We start from the raw sequence: 18,065 nt of genomic DNA on the forward strand, positions 1-18,065 counted from the left end.
GTTTCATCGTAATCTATTTGATATTTTTGTGTAAAACCGCGTGCAACTAATCTTGCTTTATATCTAACAGGATTTCCCATGTCATCATGCTTTAAAGTAAATACCCATTTACAATCTACAATATTTTTATTTTGTGGCCTCTTAACAATAGTCCAAGTCTTTTTTAATTCATGAGCAGAAAGTTCGACCCTAATGGCTTTTTCCCATAACGACCTATCTTTTCTACTCTGTACTTCATCGAATGAATAAGGGACTTCGTTAAATACAGTATGAGCATTCATTATAAAATTATTTAAATTTATTTCATCTTCATTGTAAGATATATATGGTTTATTTTTCAATCTATCACTTCTTCTAGTTACATCGTTAGTAACTTTATTTGTGATTTCATTTATTGACATCTTTCTTGGCTGCTTAACTTCCTTACTCTCATTCAGGAAACTGTCTTTATCGCTGTCCTTACTTTCGTTCAGGATCTCTCGTTCAAAACATTCCATACTCTCATTCTGGAAATTTTCATTCTCATAATCCTTACTCTCATTCAGGAAATTTTTATTCTCATAATCCTTACTCTCATTCAGGATTCCTTGTTCACAACATTCCATACTCTCATTCTGGAAATTATACTCAACACCTTCCTTACTTTCATTCAGGAGGTTACTCTCCTTACTCTCTTTCAGGAATATAATATTTTCATTGTCCTTACTATCATTCAGGATTTCACTTTTAGCAGCTCTAGAATTAACCATATTTGTCTCATCTACAATTTCATCTCTAGCAACCATGAATTTTTCATTTTTGACATCCCATAATTTTAAACCATTTGGTTCGTATCCGACAAATATAGCTTTAAATGATTTATCGTCAAATTTTTGTTTTCTAATTTTATTGTGTACATACACAGTCGAACCAAATATTTTTAGATATTTCAAAATCGGTTTTCTATTATGCCACATCTCATAAGGTGTTGTAGCACGATTTGCAAGTGACCTACTTGGAATTCTGTATATTATATATGCTGCTGTCAACACAGCTTCACCCCAAAAAGATTTATCTAACTTTGCACCATTGACCATGGCACGAGCCTTTTCAGTTATTGTTCTGATCATTCGTTCTGAAACTCCATTTAACTGTGGAGTATATGGTACAGTCAAATGGTAACTTATTCCTTTCTAAACGCAGAACTCACGCATATCACTAGACAAATATTCTCTACCACTGTCAATATATAGATTTACAACTTTAAGATTAAAGTGTGCTTTACTTTTTGCCACGAAATCTTTAAACATAATAAATACATCCGATTTATGTTTTATTAAGTAAGTTACACAATAATGAGTAAATTGATCTATAACACGAAAGGAAGCTAACTTCGGCACGCCCAAGTTTATATACCCTTGCAGATAGATCTTCTATGACTTGGAATCCCAACAATATAAATTATATTTATTTGTGTTAAAAAACAATGAAGTAATACCTGCTTTCATTTCATTCACCTTTACATATTATATTTGCAATTTTACAGTCACAGATGTGCATTTTTCTCCACATCTAACGATCGTTTGTATGGCACCTATAAAATATAGTCGTCCGATTTTCATAAAATTTTACACGAAATTTAAGACTGATATAAAATGGCTATACCTCAAATTTGATGAAAATCTGTTGAAAACTGAAAATATTATTATTTTTAATTGTCTTAATTTCTCGATCGTTCCTATGGGAGCTATATGATATAGTTTTCCGATTTTCATTAAATTTTATACAAAATTGTAGAGTATAGTAAAATGGCTATATCTTCAATTTGATCAAATTCCGTTGAAAACTGAAATTGTTATAATTTTTTTTGTAAAAATTATCCGATCATTCCTATGGCAGCTATATGATATAGTCGTCTGATCTGGCCCGTTCCGACATATATACGAGTGAGAGTATATAGAAGGCTAACTGCAAAGTTTCATTCAGATAGCTTCAAAACTGAGAGACTAGTTTGCGTAGAAACGGACAGACGGACAGAAGGACAGACGGACAGACGAACAGACGGACATGGCTAGATCGACTCGGCTGTTGATCCTGATCAAGAATATATATACTTTATATGGTCGGAGGTGCCTCCTTCACTGCGTTGCAAACTTCTGACTGAAATTATAATACCCTGCAAGGGTATAAAAATCACATAGTAATTTTTATCGTCAATAGTTGTTTTTTGTTATCGGACCACAGACATCAGAATGAATAATATAAAGAGCTCTATTTATATGTTCTTTATTTTTATATTTATCAAAGCGTAATCTGGCTTGTTTCCCGTTCAAACAAGCTTCACATATATCGTCGGTAGGATTAACATTATTAAGGAGACTATTATCACTAAATAAATTGTTTCTTTTTATTTTTAACATTTTCCCTTTGCTTACATGTCCCAACCGTTCCTGCCATAATTTATATAAATTTGTATTTTTGGTAATAATATTAAATGCTTTAAATTTAATAACTGGCATATTGTACGCACCTGAGTTTTCAGCAATAGTAACACCGTTTTTTATCAACTTCATTCCATTTTCGTCGAACACAACTGTCACTCCAGCATCTTGTAGTCGTTTTATTGAGATCAAATTTTCTGCAACTTCTCTGCAGTAGAGTACGTCTTCCAAAGTTATTTGATAGTTGCTTTCCAAACGGACGATCCCACGTTTTGTTGCATAAATATACTCTCCATGCTTGGCAACAGCAATCTTTATTGGAGTTTCCAGGTCAACATGGTCCACAAATAAAGCTTCATCATTTATAAGGTGGTCAGTAGCACCCGAGTCAAGAACAAAATTCACATTCGCGTTTAAATTATTATACGTTTTATTTTTTTTTTTACACTTTTTAGTATGAATGCGAAGCCTGGCTTGGTTGTTGCAGCGTGCGCTTGTTTATTATTTTCTTCATTATTATTTTCATTATTTATTTGTCTTTTATAGCCATAACAATCTTTTTTCATATGTCCTAACTTTCCACAGTGGTGACATTTTATATTATTCGGTTTATGTTATATTTCCCAATATATGGTTTGCGGTTATTATTATTTGTATTATAATTTTTATACCCTTGCAGGGTATTATAATTTCAGTCAGAAGTTTGCAACGCAGTGAAGGAGGCACCTCCGACCATATAAAGTATATATATTCTTGATCAGGATCAACAGCCGAGTCGATCTAGCCATGTCCGTCTGTCCTTCTGTCCGTCTGTCCGTCTGTCCGTTTCTACGCAAACTAGTCTCTCAGTTTTGAAGCTATCTGAATGAAACTTTGCAGTTAGCCTTCTATATACTCTCACTCGTATATATGTCGGAACGGGCCGGATCGGACGACTATATCATATAGCTGCCATAGGAATGATCGGATAATTTTTACAAAAAAAAATTATAACAATTTCAGTTTTCAACTGATCAAATTGAAGATATAGCCATTTTACTATACTCTACAATTTTGTATAAAATTTAATGAAAATCGGACAACTATATCATATAGCTCCCATAGGAACAATCGAGAAATTAAGACACTTAAAAATTATAACATTTTCAATTTTGAACAGATTTTCATCAAATTTAAGGTATAACCATTTTATATCATTAACCATTTTATATATTATTTTGTGTAAAATTTTATTAAAATCGGACGACTATATTATATAGGTGCCATACAAATGATCGTTAGATGTGAAGAAAAAATGCACATCTGTGACTGTAAAATTGCAAATATAATATGTAAAGGTGAATGAAATGAAAGCAGGTATTACTTCATTGTTTTTTAACACAAATAAATATAATTTATATTGTTGGGATTCCAAGTCATAGAAGTTCTATCTGCAAGGGTATATAAACTTCGGCGTGCCGAAGTTAGCTTCCTTTCTTGTTTGTTTTAAATTTATAATTATTATCGTTTTTATAATAATTTTTATAATTGTTTTGGAAATTATTATTTTTAGCCTCAACCTGCATAACTTTTTTACTAGTGTCGTTGTTAGCGTTTTTCATTTTAATTTCATGGTCTAGTAAACGATTCTTTACAAAAGCTTATGTAATATATATATATATATATATATTTTCTTCTGAAAGTGTCTCAATAGCTGTTATTACCCCGTCATATGATGCTGGCAATGTGAGTAATAAATGAGAAATTTTATCCGTTTCGTCTACCTTAGCTCCTGACGCTACTAGTTCTCCAACTAGTTCATCGAAAATTATGAAATGGTTTACTAGTGCCATCTCACTCTTAACTTTGAGCGACAATAACCGTTTGCGCACAGATAATTGCGACGGGAGACTTTTTCTTTCATACACGGAATCTAGACTTCTGAGTATTTCGCGTGCTGTGTTGTTGCTTGTCGCGAAATTTAGAAAAGAGTCACTTAAATGTTCTATCGCTGTACTTTTAGCGCTCCTCTCTGCCTTCATCCAACTTTCATCAGCTTCATCAGGAATCTCACCATCAATCACTTTTAATATATGTACATACATATGTATGTATCTTGCTCAGCAAGAAGTGCGTTAATCCTAAACGTCCACACAGAATATTTATTTCCATCGAAAGGTTTGATGTTTCGCTTCGTTGTGTCCATTTTGTATATGTATTCACGTGTCTGTGTTCGGATATAAAAGAAACTTTTTCTGCACTTTAATTTTATATAAAAATGAAAATAAACCAAGACAGGAATGTAGCGTCTTACTATCAACTGGTTCCGGATAGTTCTTTATAGCCGTTAAATGTGTATCATTAGGCAAAATTCCTTGAACGCTGACATTGTAACCTAGGTAATCTATTCTCTTCTGCAGAAAAGTACTTTTTTTGAAATTTATCTCAAGGTTAAACTCAACTAGTCGGCCTAGCAATCTTGCTAATATCGCTTTATGTTCCTCCACAGAGTATGATGCTAAGGTAATATCGTCCATATAAACGACTATCTGCCGATTCTTGACAAAGTCTCCCAAAACGTCAGAAATAAATCTCTGAAAAACAGCTGGACCATTCTTAAGGCCAAAAGGCATTCTCAAGTATTCGAACTGACCATCTGGGGTTACAAAGGCAGTATACTTTACAGATTCTTCCTCAACACTTATATGGTGAAAACCACTCTTGAGATCTATAACTGAGAACACGGATTTACCCTCAAGGTATTCTAAACAATCTTCGATAAGGGGTAACGGGAAATTATCTCTAGCTGTCTTCTTATTCAGTCCACGGTAATCAACGCACATTCTTACATTTCCATCTTTTTTCTTAACTAAAACTAGCTGAGGCATAAGGCGAATTACTCGGTCGGATGATTCTATTGGCCAAAAGTTCATTAACTGTATCGGAAACTATTTCTCTCTCTCGATATGACAACCTTCTAGGGACACAGTAAAATAGCGTTGAGTCTGTAAGACGAATGCACATCCTGTATTTTGGCGTACCATAACTTTTAGAAAACCTATCACTATATTGGCTCTGTATTATTTTACTACAGTCTCGCATCAAAGCACAACCAAATTCTCCTCCTACGTTAACCAAGTCATTTTCATTTGAGGATATTCTACAATTCGCAAACTCGTGCATCCATTCCTGGAACACCTGAGGCTTCACCGGGGTTGCAATTGCGTTTACAGATAATTGCCTATCTTTGTTTTTAACTATGTTCTTGTTTAAATTCAGCTTGTTAGTAAATAGGGATGCACAGATCGGATCTGATGATAACTTAGTATTACTTTTTACTGGTAATTCATGAGATACTTTTTTTTTAACAGTTTTTCTTACAACTAATTTAAGTGACAAAAGTTTGAGTACGTCTATGCCTAGTAGTATAGGTGTTGGTAATATGAAATCAGGAATGACAAAAGCTTCAATGCTATAATTCTTATTCTTAAACAAAAGTAAGATCTCTATTTTTCTAAATGTCAAAATTCTTTGGCCGCTAAGGTCGCGAAAACTGCTATTCACCAAGCGCTCATTCTTCACTACTTGCGGAATAACACCCCTGCTTACGAAACTCACTGGGCTTCCGGTATCTAATAATGCAAAAATGTTATCAATATCAGTGCATCCCTCTTTACTAGGTAATCGTATGCTTACTAATTGAATAAAGGAATTTCCTCCAATGGAATCGTCGTCACCTTCCTTCTCGTCCTTCCCGTCACTAGTTGAGAGGACAGCTGTTCTCCTACGGTTTGGGTACTGCCGATATTGGTGCCCAGTCTCGAAACAATGGAAACAAGCTCCATCCGGGCGCTTCGGCTTCTGACACTGACTGCTGAAGTGTCCCATTAATCGAGAATTGAAGCATCTTACGTTTGCGGTCTCTCCTCCAGAACTCATAGATCTAGTTACAGGTGACGGTCGCAAAGGTATAACCGGACGCAAAGGTACTACCGGTGTCTTCCGCCTGTTTTCCACGTGCACAAGCTGGTATCGCATCATCTTCTCACGTAACTCATCAAGGGAAGTGCAATAATAGAGAAGAGCCGCACATCCGGTATGATCCTGTAGCCCATCAACAATATACTTTATGATGTCTGTGTCCTCAAATGCTCCTTGCTCAGCAATACTACGCATCGCAATGAAATATTGTAGAACCGACTCATCCTTGAGAATTATACGGTTCTGCAACTGCTTTGCCACCTGGTGATTGGACATTTGGAATCCAAAGGTTTTCTTCAGCTGCTCACTAAGTTCCTTCCAAGTCGCGGGTTTCTCCAGCATGATGTACGAGCGAGCCGTGCCCTCCAGCACTCGATTACTCAACAGCCAACGCTGCAAGTCGTTTAATCCGTGTATAGCTGCCACCAGTTCAAACTCACGGACCCATGCATGAACAGACAGGTTATCATCTCCAGAATATCTTCGCAAATTAGCCTCAAGGTCTCTGATATCCAACGCCGATTTGCCTTCCGAGGCGGAAGCAAGATCCTTTCGTGCCGTATACAGCTTAATCTGGTTCATGATTTTGACCATCTCGTCTTGGTCTTCCTCCTGCTCGCACACACCATCCACCACGGTTTCGCACACGCCATCCACCACGCTCTCGCAGACGCCATCCGCCACATTCTCGCACACGCCATCCGCCACGCCTTCGCACACACTTTGCTCCTCCGCATCTTTCAAGGCGTCATGATCTCGGTCCGCAAGCATACTCCTCACCATTCCTCGCAACTGGTGAATGCTCTCCTTCCCGGTTAGCGGCACACGTTTCTCGGAAAGCCATTCAGAAAGCCCCTCCATCGTCAGGTTGAGTATCTCAGCGTATTTCATCATAATATTGCTTTGGGCGAACCCCACACCTGATTTGTAAACTCTACGGACTTTTATTTAATTGAAACTGCGCGGGATGGTTTAAAATTAACAATCTTTAATATTTGCACTTATTGTCCATGGCGTCTCCTTTTCTAAAGTGGCGTCTCTTAAAATCTAGCTTTTACATCGAGGACTTATCGATATACTTAATGATATCTTCTAATAATATGGTTACACTAGGGCGCGTAAATACGATGTTTACAATAGTTAATATTGAATTACTTACATTGCGCCTGAGTTTTTCAAGGTAATTAAAAAACTCCACGCCTACACCAACAAGCTCCGTTGGAGTTTCCCCACGCAGTTTGTCCCAAGTAAGGCACTTTATTGCATTAATTGTGAAATTCCGTTCTTAATTTTTTATTAGGTTAAGAATATAAATCTATATAAATACCTTTAAGTAAACAAGAATAATAAACTTACCTTCAAAAATATTGAGCAACACACCCCCTTTTAATTTTTTTAAAAATTGCTCGATGAATTTTTACACGCAACTTAACACTTTAATCTTTTTAAACGCACTGAAAACTCGAAGCTATCCCTTACCCTTTACACGAACTGAAAACTCGAAGCCCTCCCGAAGTTTCTTCGAAAAAGAATACCGAAAATATCTTCTCCGTCATTCTCCTGCCTTCCCCTTTCAAACTTAATTCTGTGTTCTGTAGGTTTAGGGCGAATTCGACATGGTTACACGAAAAATTGACCTGCGCGTATATTGAGAAAGAAGTTAAACAAATAAAATCAGGAAAAATCGACCTAGATTTTAGAAAAAAATGTAAATTAACCCTAAAAAATTGTGTTAATGGTGGCTTGTCTTGATTTTCTTAGTTTAAGGGCGAATTTTTTTAGGGCGATTTTTCTTAAATCTAGACAAATATTTTATGAGTGCAGACCTTTTTAATAGTTTTGACAAATTTTTTTAAGAGTATAAGTTTGCCATCCGATCAAGCTTAAAAAAGACTAAGAACAGCTTCCTGAATTCAACTGATATTTTTGAGCAAAATTCAATTGATCGGAAATGCCGATCAGGCATTTCGATTCTCTCATACAAACACGATATATGATTGTGTCTTATTTGGAAAAGGAATCGACGCGTTTTTATAGGGCGAAAACAGCGTCGAAACTATTGGAATGTGATGATGTGGAACCACCCCACTTATATGTAGCGTCAGTGTGTAGAAACGCGAAGTACGAAGCGGCAAAGAAGCAATATCGGAAAGCCGATGCATTAGATGCAATTTCAGACATAAAACGAAGCTAAAAGGAAAATAAATAGTGTGAGCCGTTGGTAAGAATATTTGGTCTCCACATCAAATTCGAATTTATAACCAGCAGGAAGCAAAGCCGTCCATGTGGATTAAACTGGGACCCACAAGTCTTCTTCCATAATATGCAAACAGGCTACGACTTTTAAGCCTCCCCACCCTAAAGGATCATCGAACCTGCCACGGCATTATTTTTATTCTTAAACTAATTAACGTTCAAATTTGCTCCTTATACCTTGTAAGCAAATTACGACACGCTGTCCCTGTAAGGCCTCGTCATTTTCGTCCAATAGCCCTTAACGTCTTTAAGACGAACATTGACGAGCATGATCCTTTCCGTGTTCTATGTTCCATGTACAATAAGTATTATTTTCTGTTACATGTTGAATTGTCCATCGAGTTTACAAAATTTGTTAAATTACCTATCCTTACCTCTGCCCACTTGATGTGAGTCGGAGCACATCCTTAAAAAACCCTCCCTTTGTTGTGCAGAGGTAAGAGTATAATTTAAGAATGGAAGTCATTGCTATGTATTTTTATAAATAAATAAATAAAAAAAAAACCTTAGATGCATCGGGAGGCAGATTCCTCGAGTACGTCCACGTAGATAAAAAAAGAAAACCCATCATATTTTTCTCCATATTGCCGTTCTGCAATCAACGTTGGTCAGTTTGTTGTGTTCTCGATTCTTACCGAGAAACAGGACGTGGTGTCAATAACGGCTTGGTTGCTGCGTTGGATCCAAACGGGTGAGCAGTATCCAAAGGAAGTGGTAATATTATTAAAATATAAATTTATTTATATATAAATTTATTATTTATAATGAGTTAAAACTTATTGCAGGTGTGTGATTCGTCAAGAGCTCTGCTATCAGCTTGTTGCCTGGCTTTTGCAACATTCGACACTGTGGAGGCATATGCTGATGCGTGTATGTCGGATAACTTGCCCAGAGCATATGTATAAAAATTTATATAAAAAATTGGGCTGATTTAAAAAAAAAATGAGAAGAAGCTCGTTTAAAGGTTTTATTTATTTGAAATCGGACAACTAACTCTGGCCCCCAATCCAAATGATGCCCGAAGTATAACTACAAGCCCTGCTAATTATTTCGAGGTGCAAGAAATATGGAGAAGAGGCTACTCTGCTGAAAAGCTCATTAAAATTTATTGGAAATTATGGAACGCAGCAATTGCAGGAGGAAATTAGTTTCATTATTTTAGATTCAGAATCAATAAATCTGCATTCAGGTAAATTAATTCATATAATTCTTTGGCAAAGATATACATATATATCTTACATTTTTAAGAAACAAACATTGGCAATTTTTTAATTTTTTGTAACTTTTTAAATACACACCCATTCATAGGTTCAACGGAAAATACCTTTGACGACGATTCCCCCCAGATACCCCATCAAGTTATCTGTTTCGTTGGGCTGCATCAATTAAGCTCGAAGTTGACGAGATAGTAAGTAAAGAAGAAGGCGACGACATAAATCCTCGCAAATGCGAGCACTTCGCGATAGACTCCTTAAAAAAGTAAGGACAATTCCATTTTGGTCATCCATTGCTTAGCCCGAGTTCGGCTATGGAAGGATTCCAGCCATCAGCGCACCGGTGGAAGTCGAATTTAAGCCAATAAAAATAGAGGTACTGAAAACCAGATGCCGTTTTGTCCTGGCTACCGAAAATTTAATTTCTTATTACGATGGAAGTACAAAAATAATTGCCTTTCCCTAAAAAAAGATCTCACTAAAAATGAAGATAAACCCCTTAAACATGACTTGGAAACAACTCAACCTAGTTTGATACGAGACCCCCTTTCCATCAATCTTTCATCTTTCCAAGTGAACAGACGTGTTTTTTTCTCGTGCTCTCGATTTGTGTTAAAGTTTGCAAATAACCACCGGGGTTAACTTAAATCTTCTATATGATATAGTAGCCCGATTTTCATAAAATTTTACGAAAATTGTAGAGTAAAATGTATAGTAAAATGGCTATATCTCAAATTTGATCCAATTTTATTGAAAACTGAAAAGTTAAAATTTTTTTTTTTATTTTCCGATCGTTCCTATGGCAGCTATATAATATAGTCGTCCGATCCGGCCCGTTCCGACATATATACGAGTGAGAGTATATAGAAGGCTAACTACAAAGTTTCATTACTATAGCTTCAAAACTGAGAGACTAGTTTGCGTAGAAACGGACAGACGGACATGGCTAGATCGACTCGGCTGTTGATCCTGATCAAGAAAATATGTATATACTTTATATAGTCGGAGGTGCCTCCTTCACTGCGTTGCAAACTTCTGACTGAAATTATAATACCCTGCAAGGGTATAAAAAATCAACTTCTGGACCATAGTGCATTCTAAGGAACCTCCCTTAAGCTTGCTGATCAACAAAATTCGCCGCTGCATGTCTGTCAATCTATGAAGGGCCGAAATACTGTCCCACTGTCAATCCACGATCGCACACACACCTTGCTACCGAAGTCCATTAGCATTTCTCTGGCCATGTTAAAACCAGGTGATGCAAAACTCTCTGTTGCCATTTCGCCATCTCGCTGTACGTCGCCTCTGCCGTCCCCTCGTTGTGTGTTCTGGAAACTTCTGGTAGGTAGCTATTCAAAGTTCTCGGAACTGTTGTTGTTGTCGTCGTTGTTTCGTCGCGCACCACTATCGCCAACTCCACCGCCTAGCTGTCCTGCCTTCTCGGAACCATGCCGAAGTCGAGCATTTTCGTCTCTTCCATTCCCGCCGTCTTCGTTGCTCGGCAGCTGCCGACATTGGCGCCGATCTGGCGATTCAAATCTGCCAGAATTTTTCTCGCCTTGGCAATTTCCTCGCGCAATTCTCCAAGAGTTTCTTTGGCGATCTCCAGCTTACCGTCGCTTTCCACGTCCGTGTCACCTAGCTGTTCCATCTCCACACTCTCTTCCGGAGCACTGCCCCGAATTTCAATCGGGACCTTGGCTAGCCTTGCGAACAGCTCCACTTTTGTGCCCCTCGTGGGCAAATTCAACAGCTCCAACCACCGTTTTTATTGCACAACCGTTATGTCCGCTATGTTCAAATCCATTATTTTATTTTAGTTTTTCAAATGATGAGAAAAATTTTGATTCTGAATCCCACTTCTGATGAATGTGACCGCCTTTTCGTATTGAACACTTCACTTTCGTTTCTTGGTTTTATTTATTCTTTATTATTATTTCTTGTTCTTATTTATTATTATGATTATTGTTAAATATACAGTTTTGATATTTCGTTTTGTCTTTTCTTTTCTCTTGCCTTTTTTACTTCTTCTCTTGTTCAGTTTCTCTCACCAAATGATCTGCCGCTCTCAGCAACCACTCAAACAACCCCCATTCTGTCAGCCAGTCGCTCACCCATGCTCCCTCTTTACGGAACGTAACATCACAATTAGAGTGACCAGAGCATACTTCTCTTAACTGGCCTGCTACAATATATATGTAGATAGATACGCTCTTAAGTTTTAGATCACTGGATTAATCTTTATATTTCGTGTTAACTTTTCGTTTGCAGTAGTTTATAATAGTTGCTAATTTTTTGTGCATTTTATTTTTGAGGCAAGGAGAAAATGAGCGCGGTAGAGAGAGAAGAGGCTGAAAGCGTTCCCAAATGTAGGTTTTGTGATAAAGATCTATCCATGTCCGTCACTTACAAATTATAAAACGCGACGAGTTTCGCAAGAACTGCATCACTTCGTATTCTAGGCGGCATAGGAAATGTCCGACTTGCGGGGTTCTCACAATTCAGAGTCCTTCTGGAAGCAAAGCAAAGATAGACTCGCCACCGCCTGGTAGGAAGAGGATCGCTCTGAGGCAGATATTGGCAGCATTATGACACAAGCCATACAAGGGATGCGAGATAAATTGCTTACGCAGCTAAGTCAGCAAATTTCACAAATAATAGAGGCGAACTTAACTGTGGGCTTAAGTGTCGATAATTTTATATAACGAATAGAGGCGTTGACCCATCAGACCTGGGATGGAAATTTTTTCTTGTTATGTGGAAATGATAGTCTTTTGTTCGATGGCCAGAGATTGTAACAGGTGATTCCATAAGACCGCTCCTGTTCTTCGTTGAAATATTTTCCGTCAGGCTCTTCGGAAGCAACATAGGGATACTCGAACCGATATCGTTATCAGGGACGCAATGCGTGACAGGAGGCAAAGAAAAACAAGAAAGGAAGCTAACTTCGGCTCGCCGAAGTTTATATACCCTTGCAGATACATAGAACTTCGATGACTTCCTGGATTCCTTCCATACAATATAAAATATATATATTAATGTTAAAAAACAATGAAATAATACCTGCTTTCATTTCATTCACCTATACATATTATATTTTCAGTTTTACATTCACAGATTTGCATTTTTGCTCCACATCTAACGATGGTTTGTATGGCACCTGTGTGATATAGTCGTCCGATTTTCATAAAATTTGACACAAAATTTAAGACTGATATAAAATGGCTATATCTTAAATTTAATGAAAATCTGCTGAAAGCTGAAAACGTTATAATTTTTAATTGTATTCATTTTTTGATCGTTCCTATGGCAGCTATGTAATATAGTAGTCCGGTTTTTTTTTATAACTTTACACAAATTTGTAGATTAAAATAAAATTGCTATATCTCATATTTGATGAAAATCTGGTGACAACTGAAGAAGTTATAATCTTTAATTTTATTAATTTCTTTTATTTCTTATAAAATGGCTATGTATCAAATTTGATGAAAATCTGTTAAAAACTGAAAATGTTATACTAATTAATTGAATTAATTTCTCGATCGTTCCTATGGGAGCTATATGATATAGTCGTCCGATCCGACCCGTTCCGACATATATACGAGTGAGAGTATATAGAAGACTACATGCAAAGTTTCATTCAGATAGCTTCAAAACTAGAGACTAGTTTGCGTAGAAACGGACAGACGGACAGATGGATATGGCTAGATCGACTCGGCTGTTGATCCTGATCAAGAATATATTTACTTTATATGGTCGGAGGTGCCTCCTTCACTGCGTTGCAAACTTCTGACTGAAATTATGATACCCTGCAAGGGTATAACAAGAAGATAAATTTTATAATGCAGTAGTTTCACTCATGGATGGACTGGAAATTTCTCTTTCGGATATGTATATATTTTGGGCTAAAAAGGCGTTTGTAATTTCATCTATGCAGACAAGTGCTTTACAGTGCACTTCTGCAGCGGTTCGTTATGTTGCTATAAAATTTGTTTATAGACAAATGTGTATATGATCATGTGCGGGCAAAGTCAAAAAATTGTACACACATGACTAAGATGTCCAGCTGATACCAGATGAAGTGATCTGGGATCTTAATAGATGGCTCGCAGCTAACGTGACTTCATCCTCCTACATCAGAAGGTATAAGTTTGTAGGGAAATCCTTATATTCCTTATAAGCTTGTGTATTCAGAACGCCTACTGCCTATACTGCGCACTTAATTCACTTGCCGATAATCGAGTAGTTTCTGCAATTTATTAAAGATTTGCAATTTATACATATGATATGCAAAGCCGGCTGGTAAAGCTTTATGTGAAATCAGTTTTGTATTGAAACATAAGTCGGTGTGGTGGCAACTCGACTTAGAAACACATATACAAGTTATTTAATAAACACAACAAATATTTTTTTTTGATCGCAGCATCATATTCCTAAAACATTACCAGTACGAACAAAATAATATTATTTCAAATCATGCAAAAAACATATTTCTATCTAATTACCTTTATATTTTTGGATGTATTTGCTTTGTTTTCAAGCCTTAATGTTTTTACTAATCGACTTCATGTACACGGAAATCCAAAAATTATCATTACGTTGCAGTCCTTACCCAATAAATGGTTTACAACTAAGGTAACCTTAAATGAAAGGATTTTGGTTGATTATTTCCAGACGAATACAAGTGAGCGAAAAGAATCTTTGGTTTGGTATAAAACGAAAAACTTAACAACAACTCTATCTTTTTTTGGAGTAAGATATGATGCTAAGTTACCGTACGAAAAGTGTTTTTTTCATCTATGCAGAGCTAATTTTTTATCGAATGGTTTCTTTAATATTAATGTCCTTATAACAAATGACGGCTCATTTGAAAAAGAAAATCAAAGCACAACTTACACAATTATTAGGCCTAACCTGCTTACTTCATGTGAGCCACAAATTGACATTTCTCGTTGTCACGATTCAAATCGGCCGTTACATTATGAAACATCGAAAGTGATTCTCTTAAGAGCTTTTTTCTTAAAACATTGTCCAATGGACAACTTTATTCAATACTATTGGACTTTGCACGATAGTACAGAGTCAGGTAAGTCTTTAGGAGAAAGAAAATATTGCAAATAACATCTTATTTGTTTAAAGAACTATTCGAATTTTTGGGTGCGACTTCAAAACCAGAACTAAAGGTTGCCGGATATCGCCTCAACTTTCGTCAGCAGTCACCGCTAAACCGAATGGTATTAATTCGCCTTAATGCGAAAATTCTAGGGCGTCGAGCTCCACTTACTGCCAGGGTGAGTTTTTGAGTAGGAAACCATGAAATTATTATGATTTACAACTTTGACTTACAGTGTTATCTTACATTGGCTTCCCAACGATTATTTGCATCTATTCGTGGTGGAAATTATAGAGAAGTATTTCGTGGGAAGAGTATAAGTATTAACGGTAGTCCAAGCAGAGACTTGGCTATGCCTAGGACTGGTTCACAACACTTGGCTTACTGGTGGTCATGTTCTTCAACTAAAAAGCAGAAAAAAAAATCTTGTCATCGAAAAATGGGCACATGTAAGACTATAATGTGTAAATGAACAACATTTAAAACAAATTTTCGTCCCCAGGCAGTCGGGTTATTATACCAGCTTACTCTCAACCCAATAACCAGACCTTAAAGATAATATTACTTATAAGGTCTGCATTTGATCCACTTCGCACAGCTATTGCTAGGCAAACCATAGTTTTTTCCTCTTCGCGTCATCTTATACATTTGAATATTCTATGTGTTAGCAACTGTAATGGAAAAAAGTATACTGTAGAATTTCCTATTCATCTGAAAGGGCAATGTTCTCGTTGCATTAATAAAAATATTAGAACATGGCAGTGGAAAGTGGACAATACACGAGTGGAAGGCGCTTCTAAAAGACTTATATTTAACGTTATGGACTCAAAAAAGCGTAAAATCACAATAAATCTCAATGTGAAAGCTGTAAATCGATATAATCCAAATATTATTTATCACGGAACTACTTTAGTGACCATGGAAAAAAACATAGGTCCATCAAATAGTAATTGCACCATAAGCCCTAAAACCGGAAAAGCTCAAGAAACCCAATTTTATTTACAGTGTAGGCTGAGCCAAGCTCGGTTCAAGCCCCTACAGTATTGCATTGGTGTTAACAATTTCCTTGTCGACGAATGCAGGACAGATGATAAAATACTAGTGCGACTTCCACCGACGGAACGTATTACAGTTATGGTATGTACCACTCTGAATATTCAAAAATTTGCAACAAGTGAATCTATGTTATATAAACACATATCTTACATAAACACATTGTGGTAGGTTCAAAAGGTTATTCTTACAATTAACTCTATCCAATTTTGTTGTGGAAAATTTTAACAAAAAAAAATTATAACATTTTCAGTTTTCAACTGAATTTAATCAAATTTAAGATATAACCATTTTATGTTATTCTACAATTTTGTGTAAAATTTTATGAATATCGGACTTCGATATCATATAGCTTTCATTGAAACGATCGAGAAAATCATACAATTAAAAATTAAAGCTTTTTCAGTTTTCAAAAGATTTTCAACAAATTTGAAATATAGCCAATTTATTTACAATTTTATTTTACAAATTTGTGAAAATCGAACTACTATATTATATAGCTGCCATAGGAATGGTCGGAAAATTTTTACAAGAAAAATTATAACATTTTTAGTTTTCGACAGAATTTGATCAAATTTGAGATATAGCCATTTCATATTATTCTACAATTTTGTGCAAGATTTTATGAAAATCGGCCTAATATATCATACAGCTCCCATAGGAACGATCGAGAAATTTATACAATTAAAAATGATAACTTTTTCAGTTTTTAACAAATTTTCATCAAATAATAATCTCTTTCAATAATCCAATAAAACAATGTACTACAAATTAGATATTTGATTGGCTGTAATCACAAAATCCGTGTTAATTGTTGCGCTGGGCAAATCCTCTGAAGAAGATGAATATAAAAAGTGACTTTCGAGCTACCGGAATAAATAGTATGTGCTTACCCCAATCGCCACATTTACTGCTCAGGATCACGAAGAAAATAACAATGGAAAAAAAAGGACGAAATTTACGTGGATATTTTAGAATTTATTTCCTATTTTCAGCCGAAGATAAAGTGTAAATGGTTCATTTAACTCCTAATGTATGCCTGACTTTATGCCATCTCTGCTTAAATTTTGCCAATATTTTGTTTTATGGATGAAAAGAAGAAAAAATTCAGATATAAGTAAGATTTTAAGGAATCAAAAATCACGGACATAAGTATATTCAAACGACCGTAGTGAGAAGGTAAATTTGTGGTGCGAACTGGAACGAGCAGCGATGAAACTCAAAACTCTCAAAATTCCCTGATTCATTACCGAAAATTTAATTATGAAAAATTGCCGAGGTGAAGGTAAAGGAACTCTAGAGGAAGTCCTTGATGAAAGCGAATTGGAATACCCTTTATAAGAAGAAAACTGGAATGTAAAAAATAATACATTAAAGCCCCCTGAACCTTATGCCAAAAAAGACGACGGAACGGAACATATTTTTTAGAAGAAACTTTAGAGAAACCAAGAACAAAATATCTAATGTTGAATTGATTTGTTATCGACCTCATCGACGAAAGTGGGACGAAATATTGATTTATGGCGTGGAACGGGATCTGTCTGGATTGGCAACCAATTATTTCAATTTAAAAATACTTGTTCTTTCGATTCGCTGGTAAACCTTTTCATTACCGCATATAGACAATTTCTATTACAAAAACCAATTGGATAATTGCTCCACAGAAAATTTAACAATAGCAAAAATATATGCACTCGAGGGAAGATCTTTTAGTCTCTCTTTTTTCGTTGAAAAACACCAGATGCAATGCCAAACGAATAAGGAGACTTTTATTGATCAAGCTCTGAAGAGAATACAGAGCGTCGAGTCGCAGATCCAATAAAGACAATTAAGAATACGGAAGCAAACTGCAAGCAATATGGTGACCACCAGATCCGTTAAAGGCATCCTGGACCACATGTTAATGTTGACATTAAATGTTTCATTGAATACATCATTCGGGCACACCAGGAACGGCAACATTGTGACAATTAGCATAAAAAATTTTGAGGTTTCCTTGGGGCTGAATATGACAAGGAAGTAAGTTCTCAAGACACTCGATATAACTTC

General features: G+C 36.0%; 2 protein-coding genes across 8 annotated transcripts in view; one reads left to right on the top strand and one right to left on the bottom strand.

The window, feature by feature from the left end:
- Window positions 1-6,013: 6,013 nt before the first annotated feature.
- Window positions 6,014-7,241, bottom strand: LOC147643088 (uncharacterized). The gene is made up of 2 exons (XM_086836876.1): window positions 6,096-7,241; window positions 6,014-6,031 (listed from the first exon to the last, which is right to left on the bottom strand). The coding sequence occupies exons 1-2, from the start codon at window positions 7,239-7,241 to the stop codon at window positions 6,014-6,016; spliced, it is 1,164 nt and encodes a 387-aa protein (XP_086693002.1).
- A 6,953-nt stretch (window positions 7,242-14,194) lies between these two features.
- PRY (polycystine-related-Y) overlaps window positions 14,195-18,065 on the top strand; it is a 77,281-nt gene continuing 73,410 nt past the window's right edge. For 5 of the 7 annotated variants that reach the window (XM_086836669.1, XM_086836667.1, XM_086836664.1 and 2 more), the window contains exons 1-4: window positions 14,195-14,936; window positions 14,990-15,141; window positions 15,199-15,412; window positions 15,466-16,100. In XM_086836669.1, coding sequence (XP_086692795.1) covers window positions 14,327-14,936; window positions 14,990-15,141; window positions 15,199-15,412; window positions 15,466-16,100 — 1,611 coding nt within the window. In that variant the 5' untranslated portion in view covers window positions 14,195-14,326. Of the gene's footprint in view, window positions 14,937-14,989; window positions 15,142-15,198; window positions 15,413-15,465; window positions 16,101-16,791; window positions 17,370-18,065 lie in introns of those variants that run through there. The other 2 variants (XM_086836666.1, XM_086836670.1) reach the window with 2 other exon arrangements.

Source organism: Drosophila serrata, unplaced genomic scaffold (genome assembly GCF_035046125.1).
Source record: "Drosophila serrata isolate PLE 108 unplaced genomic scaffold, ASM3504612v1 contig_293, whole genome shotgun sequence".
NCBI classification, from domain to species: Eukaryota; Metazoa; Arthropoda; class Insecta; order Diptera; family Drosophilidae; genus Drosophila; species Drosophila serrata.

Excerpts from the sequence above, each read along its gene's own strand:
- LOC147643088 (XM_086836876.1), bottom strand. The coding sequence starts at position 7,241 with ATGGAGGGGCTTTCTGAATGGCTTTCCGAGAAACGTGTGCCGCTAACC.